Below are 15,801 nucleotides of genomic sequence, written 5' to 3' on the forward strand. Positions count from 1 at the left end.
TTAATAAAGGGCTCCAGAAAAGGATTAAGACCAACCTTGAATAGATGGGGTCACATCTCCATGGAAACAACCAAATCAAGAGGTCCCACCCAAGAATATGTCCGCCCCCACAAGACTGTATTAAAAGAACATGGGGGTTCATGGGTAGTTCAGTGGTAGAATTCTTGCCTGCCATGTCAGAGACCAGGGTTCAATTCCTAGCCCATGCACTCCAAAACAAACAAACAAACAACAAAAACATTCAACAAATAGTGCTGTGATAATGGGATATTCACATGGAAAAGAATGAAATGAGGACCCCACCGCACAGCATACGAAAAAAAAAAAAAAACATGGCTTTTCTGGGGTTACATAACTGCTTCAAACTAGCACACCTGGCTAAACCCTGTTACTATGAAAGCCAGCTTGTAATCTCCACCACAGATGGCTTGTCCTTTCTCCTATTTTATACTATTGTTAGATACATGTATTTTTAGGTCCAAGAAAATAATTACAGCTGGATGGAGAGTTGGAATATAGTCAACCATTATTGTTTGCATAGCTCAGGAGGCTATAACCACAATATTTTTTCCATAGATATGAATAAATTGGATTTAGGGTCACATAATGGTATTGTAGCTAATGAGCAAGATGAAGCTGCAAGATTAGGGAGGATTTAAAATTGAAAGCTAATGAAGACAGATTCCGAACCACTAAGCTCTCCACAGATACTTCTCCTTAAACCCATTGTCTTTTTAATATTCTTTCTCCCCTACTTAATACTGAAGCCTCTTACCAAAGTAAGCTAGGCTACATATGTTGAAATTCAGTCTCCAACACTTAATAACTATGTTTTAGGGTAAATGAGATAACCATTGAGTCTCAATTTCCTTATCCGCGAAAGGTATGTAATAACAGTAGATGACTAATAGGACTTTAAAAAGTATGAAATTAGTTCATATGCATATATGTATGTGTATATTTCTTAGAATGCCTGAAACATTATAAGTGCCATGTATGAATTTTCTGTAGTTGTCATTATTATTATCCTTGTCATCATCATATTTAGTTTTCCATGTGTTCAATCTGGATTAGTTTATGTGTATCTTTTTAATCTTTTGCTATCTATTTTTCATGTAAATTGCACTTTCTCTTTTTCTTTTTAGGTGGGAAGTTTGGAATTAAGACTCCACAACAGAGGATTTCTGAAAAAGCTATATTCCATAGGAAAATGGAGGGTGAGGTTACACGAGATCATTCATTGCATTCTATTTTAGAAGAACTGTGGCAAGATGATGGCCAGATAGAGAAGCATCAGGATAAACAAGATAAACCTCTGAGTCATGCTGCTTTCATCAACAAGAAAATATTGAATACAGAGTGGAATTATGAATATAGAGACACTGCAAAATTCATTCATCCAAGCCCAAACCTTATTCCTTCACAGAAAAGACCTGATAAACCTGGCTCATTTGGAAAGAGTTTGAAGCGAAATGTAGATTTACGTATTCATAATAAAAACAATGCTACAAAGAACTTTGCTAAAATTGTTGAATGCAGTCAAGTTTTCACCCAGAATTATTCTTATACTAACCATGAAAATCCTCATACAGGAGTGAAATTCTGTGAAAGTAATGAGTGTGGAAAGGTTCTCACCCTCAAACAAGCACTCAGTCAAAATCTGAAATTTCCTGTTGGGGAGAAAGCAAACTTATGTACTGAATTTGGGAAGATTTTCTCCCATAAGTCACACCTCTTTGCACCTCAGAGAATTTATGCTATGGGAAAATCTCATGAATTTAGCAAATGTGTAAATGTTTTTACACAGAAGCCGTTACTCAGTATATATTTCAGAGTTCACAGAGATGAAAAAGTATATATATGTACTGAATGTGGGAAGGCCTTCATCCAGAAGTCAGAGTTAGTTATACATGAGAAAATGCATACTAGAGAAAAACCCTATAAATGCAGTGAATGTGGAAAATCGTTCTTCCAAGTATCATCTCTACTTAGGCATCAGACAACTCATACTGGAGAAAAACTCTATGAATGCAGTGAATGTGGGAAAGGTTTCGCTCTGAACTCAGCCCTCAATATACATCAGAAAATTCATACTGGAGAGAGACACCACAAATGTGGTGAGTGTGGGAAGGCTTTTACCCAAAAATCAACACTCAGAATGCATCAGAGAATTCATACAGGAGAGAGATCCTATGTTTGTACCGAGTGTGGGCAGGCCTTCATCCAGAAGGCACACTTGATTGCACATCAGAGAATCCATACTGGAGAGAAACCTTTTGAATGCAGTGACTGTGGGAAATCCTTCCCTTCTAAGTCACAACTCCAGATGCATAAGCGAATTCATACAGGAGAGAAACCCTATATATGTACTGAATGTGGGAAGGCCTTCACTAACAGGTCAAATCTCAATACTCACCAGAAATCTCATACTGGGGAGAAGTCTTATATATGTGCTGAATGTGGGAAGGCCTTCACTGATAGATCAAATTTCAATAAACACCAGACAATTCATACTGGAGAGAAACCTTTTGTTTGTACTGATTGTGGTAGGGCCTTTATCCAGAAGTCAGAGTTAATCACACATCAAAGGATTCATACTACAGTGAAACCTTATAAATGTCCTGACTGTGAGAAATCCTTCTCCAAGAAACCACATCTCAAAGTACATCAGCGAATTCACACAGGAGAGAAGCCATATATATGTGCAGAATGTGGAAAAGCCTTCACTGACAGATCAAATTTCAATAAACACCAGATAATCCATACTGGAGAAAAGCCCTATAAATGCAGTGATTGTGGAAAGGGCTTCACCCAAAAATCTGTTCTCAGTATGCATCGTAATAGTCATAATGAGAGTAACCCTATATCTTGAAAATGAGAAAGCCTTATCACAGAAGTCAGGTCTAAGTGAATGTTATAGAATTCAACCAAAATAGTTATTGTATGAATGCATATGTATGGAAAATCCTTCATCAAGTTATCTCACCTGAGATGACAAAAAATTATTTAGAGGAGACCTTCTGATAATTAATTGAATGGGGGAAAATTTTCATATTTTCACAGCCTCACAAAATTTAATGGAATTAATACTGGGAAAATTTTTCTAATGCTGTCAGATGCATTAGAAAAACACCTTCCTATAGAAAGTATTATAAGGCTGATTGTTACCAAATTCTTTATAGGAAAGATGGTGCAAAATTATGTAAATGACAGTCATTTTACTTTGTGTTATAGTAAGCATTTTTAAATGATAACAAGATGAAAAGTAGGACAACAAAATAAAATATGTGGTGTTTAGACCTACTCAGTTCTGTAGGACATGTATGTGGTAAAACACATAATATAACAGGAATAATTGAATTTATAATTTTTTTAATTTTAAATAATTGTATCTATCAAATGTTTCCTATTGAGTATTTCTATCAAGTGAATCCACAATTTAAAAGTCATTATATCTTTCTATATACTAACATCTGCATATATAATTTTACATAAATACATAAATATAATATTATCATACATACTTATTTTCATGACAGTATTTTTCATCTTCATTCATTGTGGTGGAGTACAAAATAGCCACAGATTCCTCCTATCACTTTATGCACATCCCTTTGCAATGTTACTTTTTTGCTCCTCTTATTAAGAGGTAGAATTTCAAAAAAAAAAAAAGAAGTAGAATCTCTTTCACTTTAATTTTGGGCTTGGCCATGTGACTTGCTTTGGTCAATGGGAAATTAGCAAAAGATATTCAAGAAGAGGCTTGAAAAGTGTGAAAAGTCTGCCTTGAGGCTTACCCTCTCTTGCTGCTCTTTGGAATCTTGAAACATCCATGTGATGAAGCTCAGGTTACCCTACTTGGGATAGAAATCACATAGAGCAGAGAAATGCCAATCCAGTCAAGGCCTCTTAGACTAACTACTCTACTAACTGCCAGATCATGTGTATGAGAATTTCCTAGACCTCCAGCTCCAGTCATGCTGACCCATACTAACAGAGCCATGCCGTTATATCAGGCAACCTACAGAATTGTGATCTAAATAAAGTGATTATTTTTAAGCCACTAAATTTTGGAGTAGTTTTTTGCACAACAAATTCTAAGTAATACCTAAAAGTGGGGGTGTGGTATTGTACCAAAGCATAAGGCATGTGGCATTGGCTTTGGGTCTAGGCAGCAGGTGGAGGCTGGAAAAACAGCAAGGAGATCTGTTAGTGAGGACTGGAAAATAGGGCAACCCATGCTATTTGGCAATGGAAAAAAAAGTCAAAACAGTATCCATGATATGTGGTAAGATAGAAAATGTACCAAATAAACTTGTGGATCTGGCTAGAGAGATTTCTTTTAGCTGCATATGACAAGGTAAAAAAGAGAGCGAGAGATGAGCTAATATATAAGTAGCTGTTTCATTTGAAAGTCGAATTTAGAAGAAATATAGAAAAGCTAAGGCTTCATGGTTAAAAAATACACGTTTTCACATTTCTAGTCACTCCAAACATCAAAATATTCTCAAGGTGAAAAGAAAATGGCCTCAAGGTAAAAATCAAATCATGGATGTGGCTTTAAGACCCTTTATTAAAATGCCTGAAATATTTGAGTTGATGTTCAGGAGACCTCAGCTAAACACAAGGGCTTCTAAAAAATTCTTCATGTTGTTCTGATACACTGCTCAAAGTAGAGAGAGGCTTGTCTTGAAAAAAAATTGTCAGTGTGGCATTTCAAACATGGAAGATATCCAAATCTGAGTCACAGAAATCCATAAAGATTTTAAGACATTTCCAGTTTGACCTTAAAGGGACTGAAACAGTTCCAAACGTAAAGTAGCCTCTGGACCCCCCTCCCTAACTTCTATGAGCAGGAAGCAAACTGAAAAAGCTACACAAATGCAAACATGGGCCATTTCTCATGGGAAAAGAAGAACGTTTCAGAGGGGAGACCCAAGAACAGTATAGTAAAATGAACTTGAGAGCCACTCCCATGGAAAATTGTGCCTTAATCAAGAATCATTGTTTGCCTCTGGATTAGGAGGTCCTGGCAATATCTTCTCTGTGGGATTTCAGAATTATTATGAACCAGTGACTGATATGTGCCTCTCCTTCCCACTTTTGAATGGGAATTCTATTGCAGTTAGATGTGTCCCTGGATCACCACTGTATATGCATACATACATACATGCTTGAGTGTGTGACTATACACAATTATGTGTGTGTTGGGGAGGGGTGTCAGAATACTTGTTCTTTAGCTCACACGTCACTGGATAAAAATGACTGCACCTGAGAAGTTGCACCTAAGGCGCCCCACCCACATATGGACATGATGCAGAAGAACTGAGATCCTGGATTTGAGCCTACTAGCATAATTTGGATGAGACATTTGGAAGTCTCTTGTATAGGGGTGAACATACTTTGCATGGGGTGGTAATGTGAATAATTTGTTACCCGAAAGCAGGCTATGGTGGGTAGAAAAATGCTAAAAGAGATCTGTATGCCCCTTTTCAATCTTTTTTTCTCTTTGTGTTTCAGTTGGAATCATTTTTATTGACCTATTTTTAAGTTCACTAATTTCCCCCCCAGCTCTATCAAGTCTACTTATGAACCTGTTGAAGGCATTCTTCATCATAGTGAAGTTTTCTTTTTTATTTCTAGCAATTTCCATTTGACTCTTTCTTATAGTTTTCATTTCCCTGCTGAAATACCCCATCTTTTTAAATCTTAAATTATTTTTAAGATATAATAAGGCAGAATATTTAGCCTGAAAATCTTTTCAGGGTCTAGTCTAGGCTGGCCATCCTGGAATGCTGATATCATGGAAGCCAACAGCCTGACAGATCCAAATGTCTGGACACTGTTTTCCATTAGAACCATATGGATGCTCTAAAATCTAACATGATGATAACTACATTAACAAGATATATTTCGATGACAGTGAAATCTACTTCACACAAATATTTCATTTTAAACAATTGTTGAGATAAGCATTAAGATTAATTTATTTAATCACTTGAAAATGTGATTATTTAACTTGATATGCATACTGTACATTACAAAGTCTGTTCACCTGTATAAGTTCAGGAAATAACCCAGGCAAAGGAAAAAAAGCATTTTAATGCATGTTCTTCATGTTTTCCACTGTAGTCTTTGTACTGGCTTGAATGGTGCCCCCTGTCCCAAATCAATGCCCACCCTGGAACCTGTGAATGTGATCTTATTTGGAAATAGGATTTTTGAAGATGTAACCAAGTTAACCTGAGGTCATTCTGGATTAGGGTGGGCCTTAAATCCAATATGATGGGTGTCCTTTTAAGAACAGGGAAATTTGAACTCAGAGACACAGACACACAGGGAGAACACCATGTGACAATGGTTGCAGAGATTGAAGTGACTTGTCTACAAGCCAAGGAATGCCGAAGATTGCCAGCAACCACCAAAAGCTAAGAAGAGTCATGGAAGGATCCACCAGAGTCTCCAGAGGACAGGATGGCCTTGCTGACACCTTGATTACCGATTTCTAGCCTCCAGAACTGTGAGACAATAAATGTATGTGGTTTTAAGCCACCTGGTTTGTGGTAATTTGTTACAGAAGTGAAATTAATACATCCATTAACATATTAATCATAGTTATTTTAAATTCCATCTGATAGTTCCAGCAATTGGGTCAACTGTGCCTAGTTCTGTTGATTGCTTTGTCTCTTGACAGTGAGGGTTTTGTTCTTGCTGTTTTGTATGTAATAATTTTTGACTGAATGCCAACCACTGTATATAGAACAGTAGAGACTAAGGTAAATAGTATTTATGCCTGAAAATACACACAGCTCCTCTTCTGCTAGGCCATTAGTGTGAGAATATTGAGTCTGTGTAATCAGATCAGTTTCATTTTTGCTATGATTACCCTCAGTGTGCCACAGACTTCAAATTCTTTTAGTATTACCTCATACTTAGGGCAGGCAATAGTTTTCCAGGGAAATTTTCATAATGTTCCTTGCACCACCCTTCTCTATAGGCCTTTCCTGTATGCTTCTCCATAGGAAGTATCTCTCTCCATGCTCTTGCCTCTCACTTAGTGGTAGAATGCTGTTATTACTCAGTTTATGCTGGCCTGGTGAGTAAGGGGCATTGGTATTCTCTGCTGTCCTGACCCAGCCTTAGTTTTCATCAGGTCTCATATTCCTGAATCTTTTCAGTGATCATTCCTTTCCTCCACTAGTGGAAGACCTCTAACAGTCCAAGCCCAGGATGGTTTCCTGCCCTTCCCCAATGGGTAGAGGTTCTCTTTTGTTTTGTTTTCCTCTAGCTAAGATGGATTTTCACCTGTTTCTTGGGGCAACAGAGTTTGCTGCATTTCCTTCAGTGGTTTATGACTTTTGTTCTGTAGGGTATTAGAGATCCATGGGGCCATCTTGCTGACCTACAGCACTAATGAAGAAATCCAGTATCCTTTCCTGCCCCCAATCTTGTGTGAGCACCCAGTGCAGGTCTGTAGAAAAGAGCCTGAAAGTGGGTGCCAACTATTTTTATTATTATTATTACTATTTAAAAAGTTACCCCAAAGCTTAGCAGTGTAAAACAGAAGACATTATCTCACATTTTTTGTGGGTCAGGGATGCAGTTGTGGTTTAGAATGGTGCCTCTGGCTGAAAGTCTCTCATGAGGTTGCAGTTAAGCTGTTTTCTGGGGCTGTGTTCTCACATGAAGGTTAGAATGGGGCTGTATTCTCACATAAAGTTTAGATATCTGCATCTTGTGCAGAAGCCAGAAGTCTGGACAGTCTCCTTTGGCCACAACCAAAATAATATATGCCCCTTTTCAGTGTGACTTTGTCACTCTTTTCATCAAGTGGTGGAGTCTATTTCTTCATCCCTTGTATCTGGGTTTTGTCATTTAACTTGCTTTGGCCAATGGGATATTAGCAAACATGATATAAGTAGAGGTTTGAGAAGTGGTAGCCCATAGAGGTTTGCTCTCTTTTGTTACTTTTTTGGAATCCTGAGACCATGTGTGAAGAAGCCCAGGCTGGGCTCTTGGAAGATGAGAGACTACATGGAGCAATGATGGAGCAGAGATGAACCATCCCAGCTGAGGCCCCATAACCAACTGTACTTTCAACTGCCAGACATGTGGATGAAGCCATCCTACCATCCAGCATTGGTAAAGCTAATTGTGATAGCCACCCTCTAAGATGACCCTCAATTATCCCCACATCCTGGTAGTCACACCCTTGTGTAATCTTCTCCCTTTAAGTGTGGGCTAGATGTGGTGGCTTGCTTCTGAAATCAAATATAATGAGGCAGAGGTAATGGGATTTCACTCCCAAAACTGGACTACTAAAACTGGTTACCATCTAGGGTCCTCGTTCACACACTCTTGGATGGCTCACCCAAGGGTAATTCAGCTGCTATTTCATCAGGCAGCCCACTGGAGAGCTCCACATGAGTGATCTTAGAAACATATTCTTCCCCAGTCTAACCTTCATGTGAGAACACAGCCCCAGAAAACAGCTTAACTGCAACCTCATGAGAGACTTTCAGCCAGAGGCATCCTTCTAATCCACACTTGCATCCCTCACCCAAAATGTATTCTGTTTTACACTGCTAAGTTTTAGGGAAACTTGTTAAATAGTAATATATTAGCAATATACTGGTTTAGACTAGAAGAGCTCTCCCATCCAACCACTCATCCTAGACAACTCACAGAATCATGAAATAAAATGTTTACTGTTTTAAGTCACTAAATTTTGGGTGACCTGTTACACTGGAAAAGTTCATTGATTCATTAATTATGTACTGAATTTCCTCCCCCACTATTCTTCTGTCATAACTAATACTGATCAATTACTACGAACATTTTCATGTTTTAATCTGTGTCCATATACATACATAGACATATAGGTGTTACCAGGCTTGTAATGTAATCATATGCAAGCTATATAAGGGTTGTTTTCCTTGATTTTATAAAATGGTATCATATCATACAACCATATCTGCATCTTTGTTACTCAACAATATCTCTTTTGGATAGTTGCATGATAATTGATGGAGTATATGTAAAGTAATTTATTCAGCTATTTGCATATTTTATTTTATTCACCCTTCTTTCAACTTTTTTTTTTCACCACCAAGAGCAATGTTGTTAAAAATATTAAGAGGCAGTTTGCATAGTAATTTAAGTGATAAACTCAGGAACAAGCATATTTGGGTTTCAATTCGGGCTCTACTAGTTACTAGCTACGTGACCTTGGCCATATTAGTTAACCTCTCTGTCTGATTTCTTCAGCAGTAAAGTAGATTCATACTTGTATCTATCTCATATATTTTACATGAGACTCAAAAGGATTAACAGTAAAACATAATATTGCAGGGTGTTGAAAATAAATTGTCAGTCGTATTTTAAAACTTCAGCTTTTGTGTGAGACTAAAGCAAGAAATGTTTATTTGGTACAAAATTTATATTTTGACTAGTGCATTTCCTGATTTAACTTACATGGACAGCTTAACTGAACACCATAAGTACATGGAACTTTGAATATGGCATGAGATTTTATAGATTTGTCCAGGTTAGTGTGATGCCCTGATAAATCCCAGAGTAATTTGAACAGCGAATAAAGAAGTATTTGTAAAGTCCCCTGGGGAAGAATGGGAAGAAAGGGGGAAAATTAAACTTCCCCCTTTAACTTTAAATTAAATTAAAATTAGAGAATTCCTGATGTTCTTGCAAGGAGTGGGGCCAGCCAAATCAACAGACCAAGCCCTCAGTCTTTGGGATTTGTTCCCATGAAACTTATCCCTGCAAAGTATAGGCTAAGCCTACTTAAAATTAGGCTTAAGAGTCACGCTCAGAGAACCACTAGTGTTGCTCAGATGAGGCCTATCTCTCTCTCAGCCAACATGGCAAACAAACTCACCGCCCTCCCCCTCTCTACGTGGGACATGACTCTCAGGGGTGTGGACCTTCCTGGCAACATGGGATAGAAATCCTACAATGAGCTGGGACTCAGCATCAAGGGATTGAGAAAACCTTCTCGACCAAAGGGGAAGAGAGATGAGACAAAATAAAATGTCAGTGGCTGAGAGATTTCAAACAGAGTTGAGAAGTTATCCTGGAGGTTATTCTTATGCATTATATAGATATCCCCTTATTAGTTTAAGGTGATTCAGAGTGGCTAGAGGGAAGTGTCTAAAACTGTAGAGCTGTGTTCCGGTAGCCATGTTTCTTGAAGATGATTGCATAATGGTATAACTTCCGCAATATGACTCTATGATTGTGAAAACCTTGTGTCTGATGCTCCTTTATAAAAGGTATGGACAGACAAGTAAAAAAATATGGGGTGGTGTGATGGTAGCTCAGTGGCAGAATTCTCACCTGCCATGCTGGAGACCTGGGTTCAATTCCTGGTGCCTGCCCATGCCAATATATATATTATACATATACATAATGGGGGAACAAATGTTAAAATACATTGAGTAGATTGAAATACTAGTGATCAATGAAAGGAAGTGGTAAGGGGTATAGAAAAAATAGAGGGAACAAAGGTTGAAATATATTGGGTAGATGGAAATATTAGTGGGCAATGAGAGGGAGGGGCAAGGGGTACAGTATATATGAGTCTTTTCTTTTTTCCTTTATTTCTTTTTCTGGAGTGACGCAAATGTTCAAAGAAATGATCATGGTGATGAATATACAACTATGTGATGATTAAAAAAAGGGTAAAATACTTAGAACTATGCATGGAGAGACATTCTGATAAATATAAGTGGAACCCCATTTCTTGAACTTGCCTATATCCCCCTTTGTGCTTGGGGCACAGGGGAGGAATTTGAGAGATTGTCTGTGTCATCTCAGTCTCATCCAACTACCTAAAGAAAATGTATGGAGTAACAGGAAAAGCAGGCTTGTGCTACCAATACTTGGTGGCTGGGTCAAGAAGGATTCATCTATAGAAGATAAGGGAAATGACTAGCCAAAGGTAAGAACATACCAGATAAACTAGGGGACCCACAAAGACAGACTGTTTGCAACAGCCTTCAACAGAAGAACAATCCACACTGGAAGTCAGTTCATGTGAGGATGGAAAAATGCCTCTTGGATTTTGTGACAAGAAGGTCATCATTGACTTTGATAAGTGCTGTTTTGAAAGTGAATTTAACCAAAGAAAATGATTGTGCAAAGCTGAAGGAATTTTTGAATCCAGATAATGTTTCTTCACCATAAAAAAGTTTTTTTCTGATAGAAAAATATTAGGTCATTGTGCTGGATTTCTCTGAGGATGGTTTGGTTACTCTGAGAACTATATTTTCAAAAATTTCCTTCCCTTCTTGATTCCAGGTTAGAGTTAGCCAAAAGTAGAAATTATCTGAGATTTAGGAGGTCGATGTGAAAGAGGAACCATTGCTCTAAAAGTCTTTGAGATTAAATACAGTGAAATACAGATGCAGAGGCACAAGGTTCTACTTTTTCCTCACTCTCTTACACCCTATATCCAGCTCGTGTTTCCATCTCCCAGCCCTGATGACCAAACATGTCCCCAGACCTACCACCAGAAGCTTCACTACAGGCCCACAGAAGCAACAGCTTTTCACAGACTTCTCCAGCAGCTCTCCTTTATAGTCCCACTTTGGCAAATGGATATGCCTAGCTTCTCAGATTTTCCTGCATGTTCTGACTAGTTCACCAATGGCAATGTTTCAAGAGGAGTGGTTTAGTGACTCTTCTCTGATCTCCTAACTCCCCCTTCCATACTTTTGCTCCCCCAGCTACTCTCACAATTTTGCATTGTCTAATTCACATTTAAAAGTCCTTATTCTGGAGACTTCCAGGAAGATGGCCAACTAGAGCACCTTGAGATTAGCCCTGCTCCATGGTAAAGTTAGAGAAGGGACAGGATTGTGGCTGAGGCAGCAATTCGTGAGTGCAGCTGACCTGGGAGAGTCTTCTGCACCACATGTGGCAGCCCTGGTTGGAGAGGCCGAGGAACTGAGAGGCAGAAAGTTGGAACCTAGACTGGCAAGGAGGCAGAGCGGGGGAGCCCGTGGGAGTGCAAGGATGGGTACATGGGACTAGAAGGTAAGCCAGGCTGCGTTCCCTGGGCGTGCTACCCTCACTGGCACAGCCCCATGACCAGTGACTCACCCCACACCCCACTCATTTGAACCCCCTCACCTACCCCCACTCCCCACGCTCCAGGTGCCCCCACCCCACCAGCCCCCAGTGCATGTACCTGCCCCACACCCCTACCCCAAGTGTAGCCCAACCCACCTCTACTACATCTGTCCCACGCACTACCTCCACCTCCCTGTTCCCTGCAGGCTGTTACCAGTGCATAAAGGTTGCAGGCCCTAGCCTCCATACCTTGGCTACCCCCGCCCCTTACCCATAGTGTCGCAGAGCCTCACCCTGCCCTCCCTGAGCTCAGCACATCCATCTATAACACTCCCAGGCCCAGCACATCCATCTATAACACTCCCAGGCCCACCCCCCAATCACGTCTTTCAGGTCCCGGAACTGCACGTTATGGCAGTCCTAGAACCACGCATGCACACAGCCCTCAGCCTCATTTCCCAGCTCTGAGAAAGTGCTGACCTGCACAGCTGCGTTACATCTGCCCCCAATACAAGAAGGGGTAATGCCGACCTGCTGCCACAACTCTATTCATGTGCACAATGTAACATCCCCAACCTGCGCCCATACCTGCCATGAAACAAATCACCATACTAAATGCTCCACCCCATGCCCTGCTCCATGCTGTACAACCATCCTGCAAACACAAGGCCTTAGACTACTGAAAGAAATCAACTCCAAAGTAAATCAATCAAGATATCTATATGCGATGAAGACAGTAGACGATGACTAAGCATATCATAATGCAGTCAGATACAGACATGCCTAATGATCAAATTAAAACATCTGAGTAGACATAGACATTGGAACAACTAATCAAAGATGTTCATACAACTCTACTTAATAAAATAAGTGGGATAGCAAATGACATGAAGGAGATCAAGAAGACAGTAGAAGAGCATAATGACGAATTTGAAAGAATAAATAGAAAAATAGCACAAATTACAGACATTAAAGACTCTGTTGACCAAATAAAAAGCATACTAGAGGCACATAACACCAGATTTGACCAGACAGAAGAAGGAATAAGTGATATAGAGGGCAGGATAACTAATTTCGAAGACTCAAAACAGCAAATGGCAAAAGAAGATGGAAAAAATTCAATGTGAACTCAGGGAAATGATAGACAAAACAAAGCACACAAATATAAGAATCACTGGTGTCCCAGAATGAGAAGAGAGGAGTAAAGGGTTAGGAAGAGTTGTTGAGAGTATAATTGGGGAAAACTTCCCAACCCTCATAAAGGACATAAATACACAAGTCAAAGAAACCCAAAGAACTCCAAACAGAATAAATTCAAATAGGCCTTCCCCAAGGCACATGCTAATCAGTCTGTCAAATGTTAAAGAGAAGCAGAAAATTCTGAAAGCGGCAAGAGAAAAATAATCGACTACATACAAGGGAAATCAAATAAGGGGAATCAAATCAAATCATTAACTTTATAAATGAATTAGACCTAACAGACATATATAGGTCATTGTACCCCAAAACACAAGGTTGTGCATTCTTCTCTAGTGCTCATGGAGCATTCTCCAGGATAGATCATATGCTGAGACACAAAATAGGTCTTTATAATTTAAAAAATACTAAAATTATTCAAAGCACTTTCTCTGATTACAATGGAGTGAAGCTGGATCTCAATAACCACCAAAGAAAGAGAACATTCACAAATATTTGAAGATTATATAACACACTCGTAAACAACCAGTGGGTCAAAGAAGAAATTGCTAGAGAAATTAGCAGCTATCTGGAGATGAAGGAAAATGAGAATACAACTTATTAGAACTGATGGGATGTGGCAAAGACTGTGCTGAGAAGGAAATTTATTGCCTTAAATGCCTATATTAAAAAACAAGAAAGAGCAAAAATTGAGGACTTAACAACAATCCTGGAGGAACTTGAGATAGAACAGCAAAGTAACCCCAAAGCAAATAGGAGAAGTGAAATAACAAGGATTAAAGCAGAGATAAATGAATGGTAGAACAAAAGAACAATAGAAAGAATCAATAAAACCAGAAGTTGGTTCTTTGAGAAAATCAATAAAATTGATGGGCTACTAGCAAGACTTATAAAGGAAAAAAGAGAGAGGATGCAAATAAACAAAATCAGAAATGAGAAGGGGTGCATTACCACAGACCCTGAAGAAATAAAAGAAATCATAAAAGGATACTATGAACAACTATGCGTCAAAAAATTAGACAACCTAGATTAAATGGACAAATTACTGAAGACACGCAAACAAGCTACACTGACTTAGGAAGAAATAGAAGATATTAACAAACCAATCACAAGTAAAGACTTTCAATCAGTCATCAAAAATCCTCCAAAAAAAGAAAAGCCCAGGGCCAGATGGCTTCACAGGGGAATTTTATCAAACATTCCAGAAAGAACTAACACCAATCCTGCTCAAACTTTTCCCAAAAAAATGAGGAAAAAGGAACTCTACTTAACTCAGTTTATGAAGCTAATATCATTTTAATACCAAAATTGGGTAAAGATGCTATAAGAAAGGAAAACTACAGGCCAATCTCCCTAATGAGCATAGATGCAAAACTTCTCAATAAAATATTAGCAAATCGAATCCAACAGCACATTAAAAGAATTATACACCATGACCAAGTGGGGTTTATACCAGGAATGCAAGGATGGATTAACACTAGAAAATCAATTAATGTAACACAGCATATTAACAAATCAAAAGGGAAAAATCACATGATCATCTCGACTGATGCTGAAAAAGCATTCAACAAAATTCAGCATCCTTTTCTGATAAAAACACTCCAAAACATAGGAATCGAAGGTAACTACCACAATATGATAGAAGGGAATATATGAAAAACCGATAGCCAGCATAGTACTCAATGGAGAGAGACTGAAAGCCTTCCCCCCAAGATCAGGTACAAGACAAGGATGCCCACTGTCACCACTATTATTCAACATTGTGCTAGAAGTTCTAGCTAGAGCAATCAGGCAGGACAATGAAATAAAAAGCATCCAAATTGGAAAGGAAGAAGTAAAACTCTCATTATTTGCAGATGATATGATACTATACTTGGAAGTTCCTGAGAAATCCACAGCAAAGTTACTTGAGCTAATTCAGCAAGGTGGCAGGATAAAAAATTAATGTGCAAAAATCAGTAACATTTCTATACGCAAGTAATGAGCTAGCTGAGGAGTCAGTTAAGGAAAAAACTCCATTCAAAATAGCAACTAAAAGAATCAAATACTTAGGAATGAACTTAACTAGGGATGTAAAGGACTTGTACATAGAAAACTGCATAAGATTGCTAAAAGAAATCAAAGGAGATCTAAGTAGGTGGAAAGACATTCCCTGCTCATTGACAGGAAGGCTGAATATAGTTAAGATGCCAATTCTCCCAAAATTGATCTACAGATTCAACACAGCACCAATCAAAATTCCAACAGCCTACTCTGAAGATTTGGAAAAATTCATCTGGAAGGGAAAGAGACCCTGAATAGCTAAAAGCATCCTAAAAAAGAAGAATGAAGTGGGAAGATTAACACACCCTGACTTTAAAACATATTATAAAGCCACGGTGGTCAAAATAGCATGGTACTGGCAGAAAGACAGAAGCAGTGACTGATGGAATCAACTCAAGAGTGCAGAAAAAGATCACCAAATCTATGATGAGCTGATTTCTGACAAGGTCCCCAAATTCGCTGAACTTTGAC

At 38.7% G+C, this 15,801-nt stretch overlaps 1 protein-coding gene across 3 annotated transcripts in view; it reads left to right on the forward strand.

Moving 5' to 3' along the window:
- The window catches only part of ZNF81 (zinc finger protein 81), a 188,913-nt gene extending 181,328 nt beyond the window's left edge, over positions 1-7,585 (forward strand). For all 3 annotated transcript variants that reach the window (XM_077146078.1, XM_077146077.1, XM_077146079.1), the window contains one exon: positions 1,146-7,585. In XM_077146078.1, coding sequence (XP_077002193.1) covers positions 1,146-2,872 — 1,727 coding nt within the window. In that variant the 3' untranslated portion in view covers positions 2,873-7,585. The remainder of the gene's footprint in view (positions 1-1,145) is intronic.
- Positions 7,586-15,801: the final 8,216 nt, after the last annotated feature.

Source organism: Tamandua tetradactyla, chromosome X, assembly GCF_023851605.1.
Source record: "Tamandua tetradactyla isolate mTamTet1 chromosome X, mTamTet1.pri, whole genome shotgun sequence".
In the NCBI taxonomy this organism is placed as follows: Eukaryota; Metazoa; Chordata; class Mammalia; order Pilosa; family Myrmecophagidae; genus Tamandua; species Tamandua tetradactyla.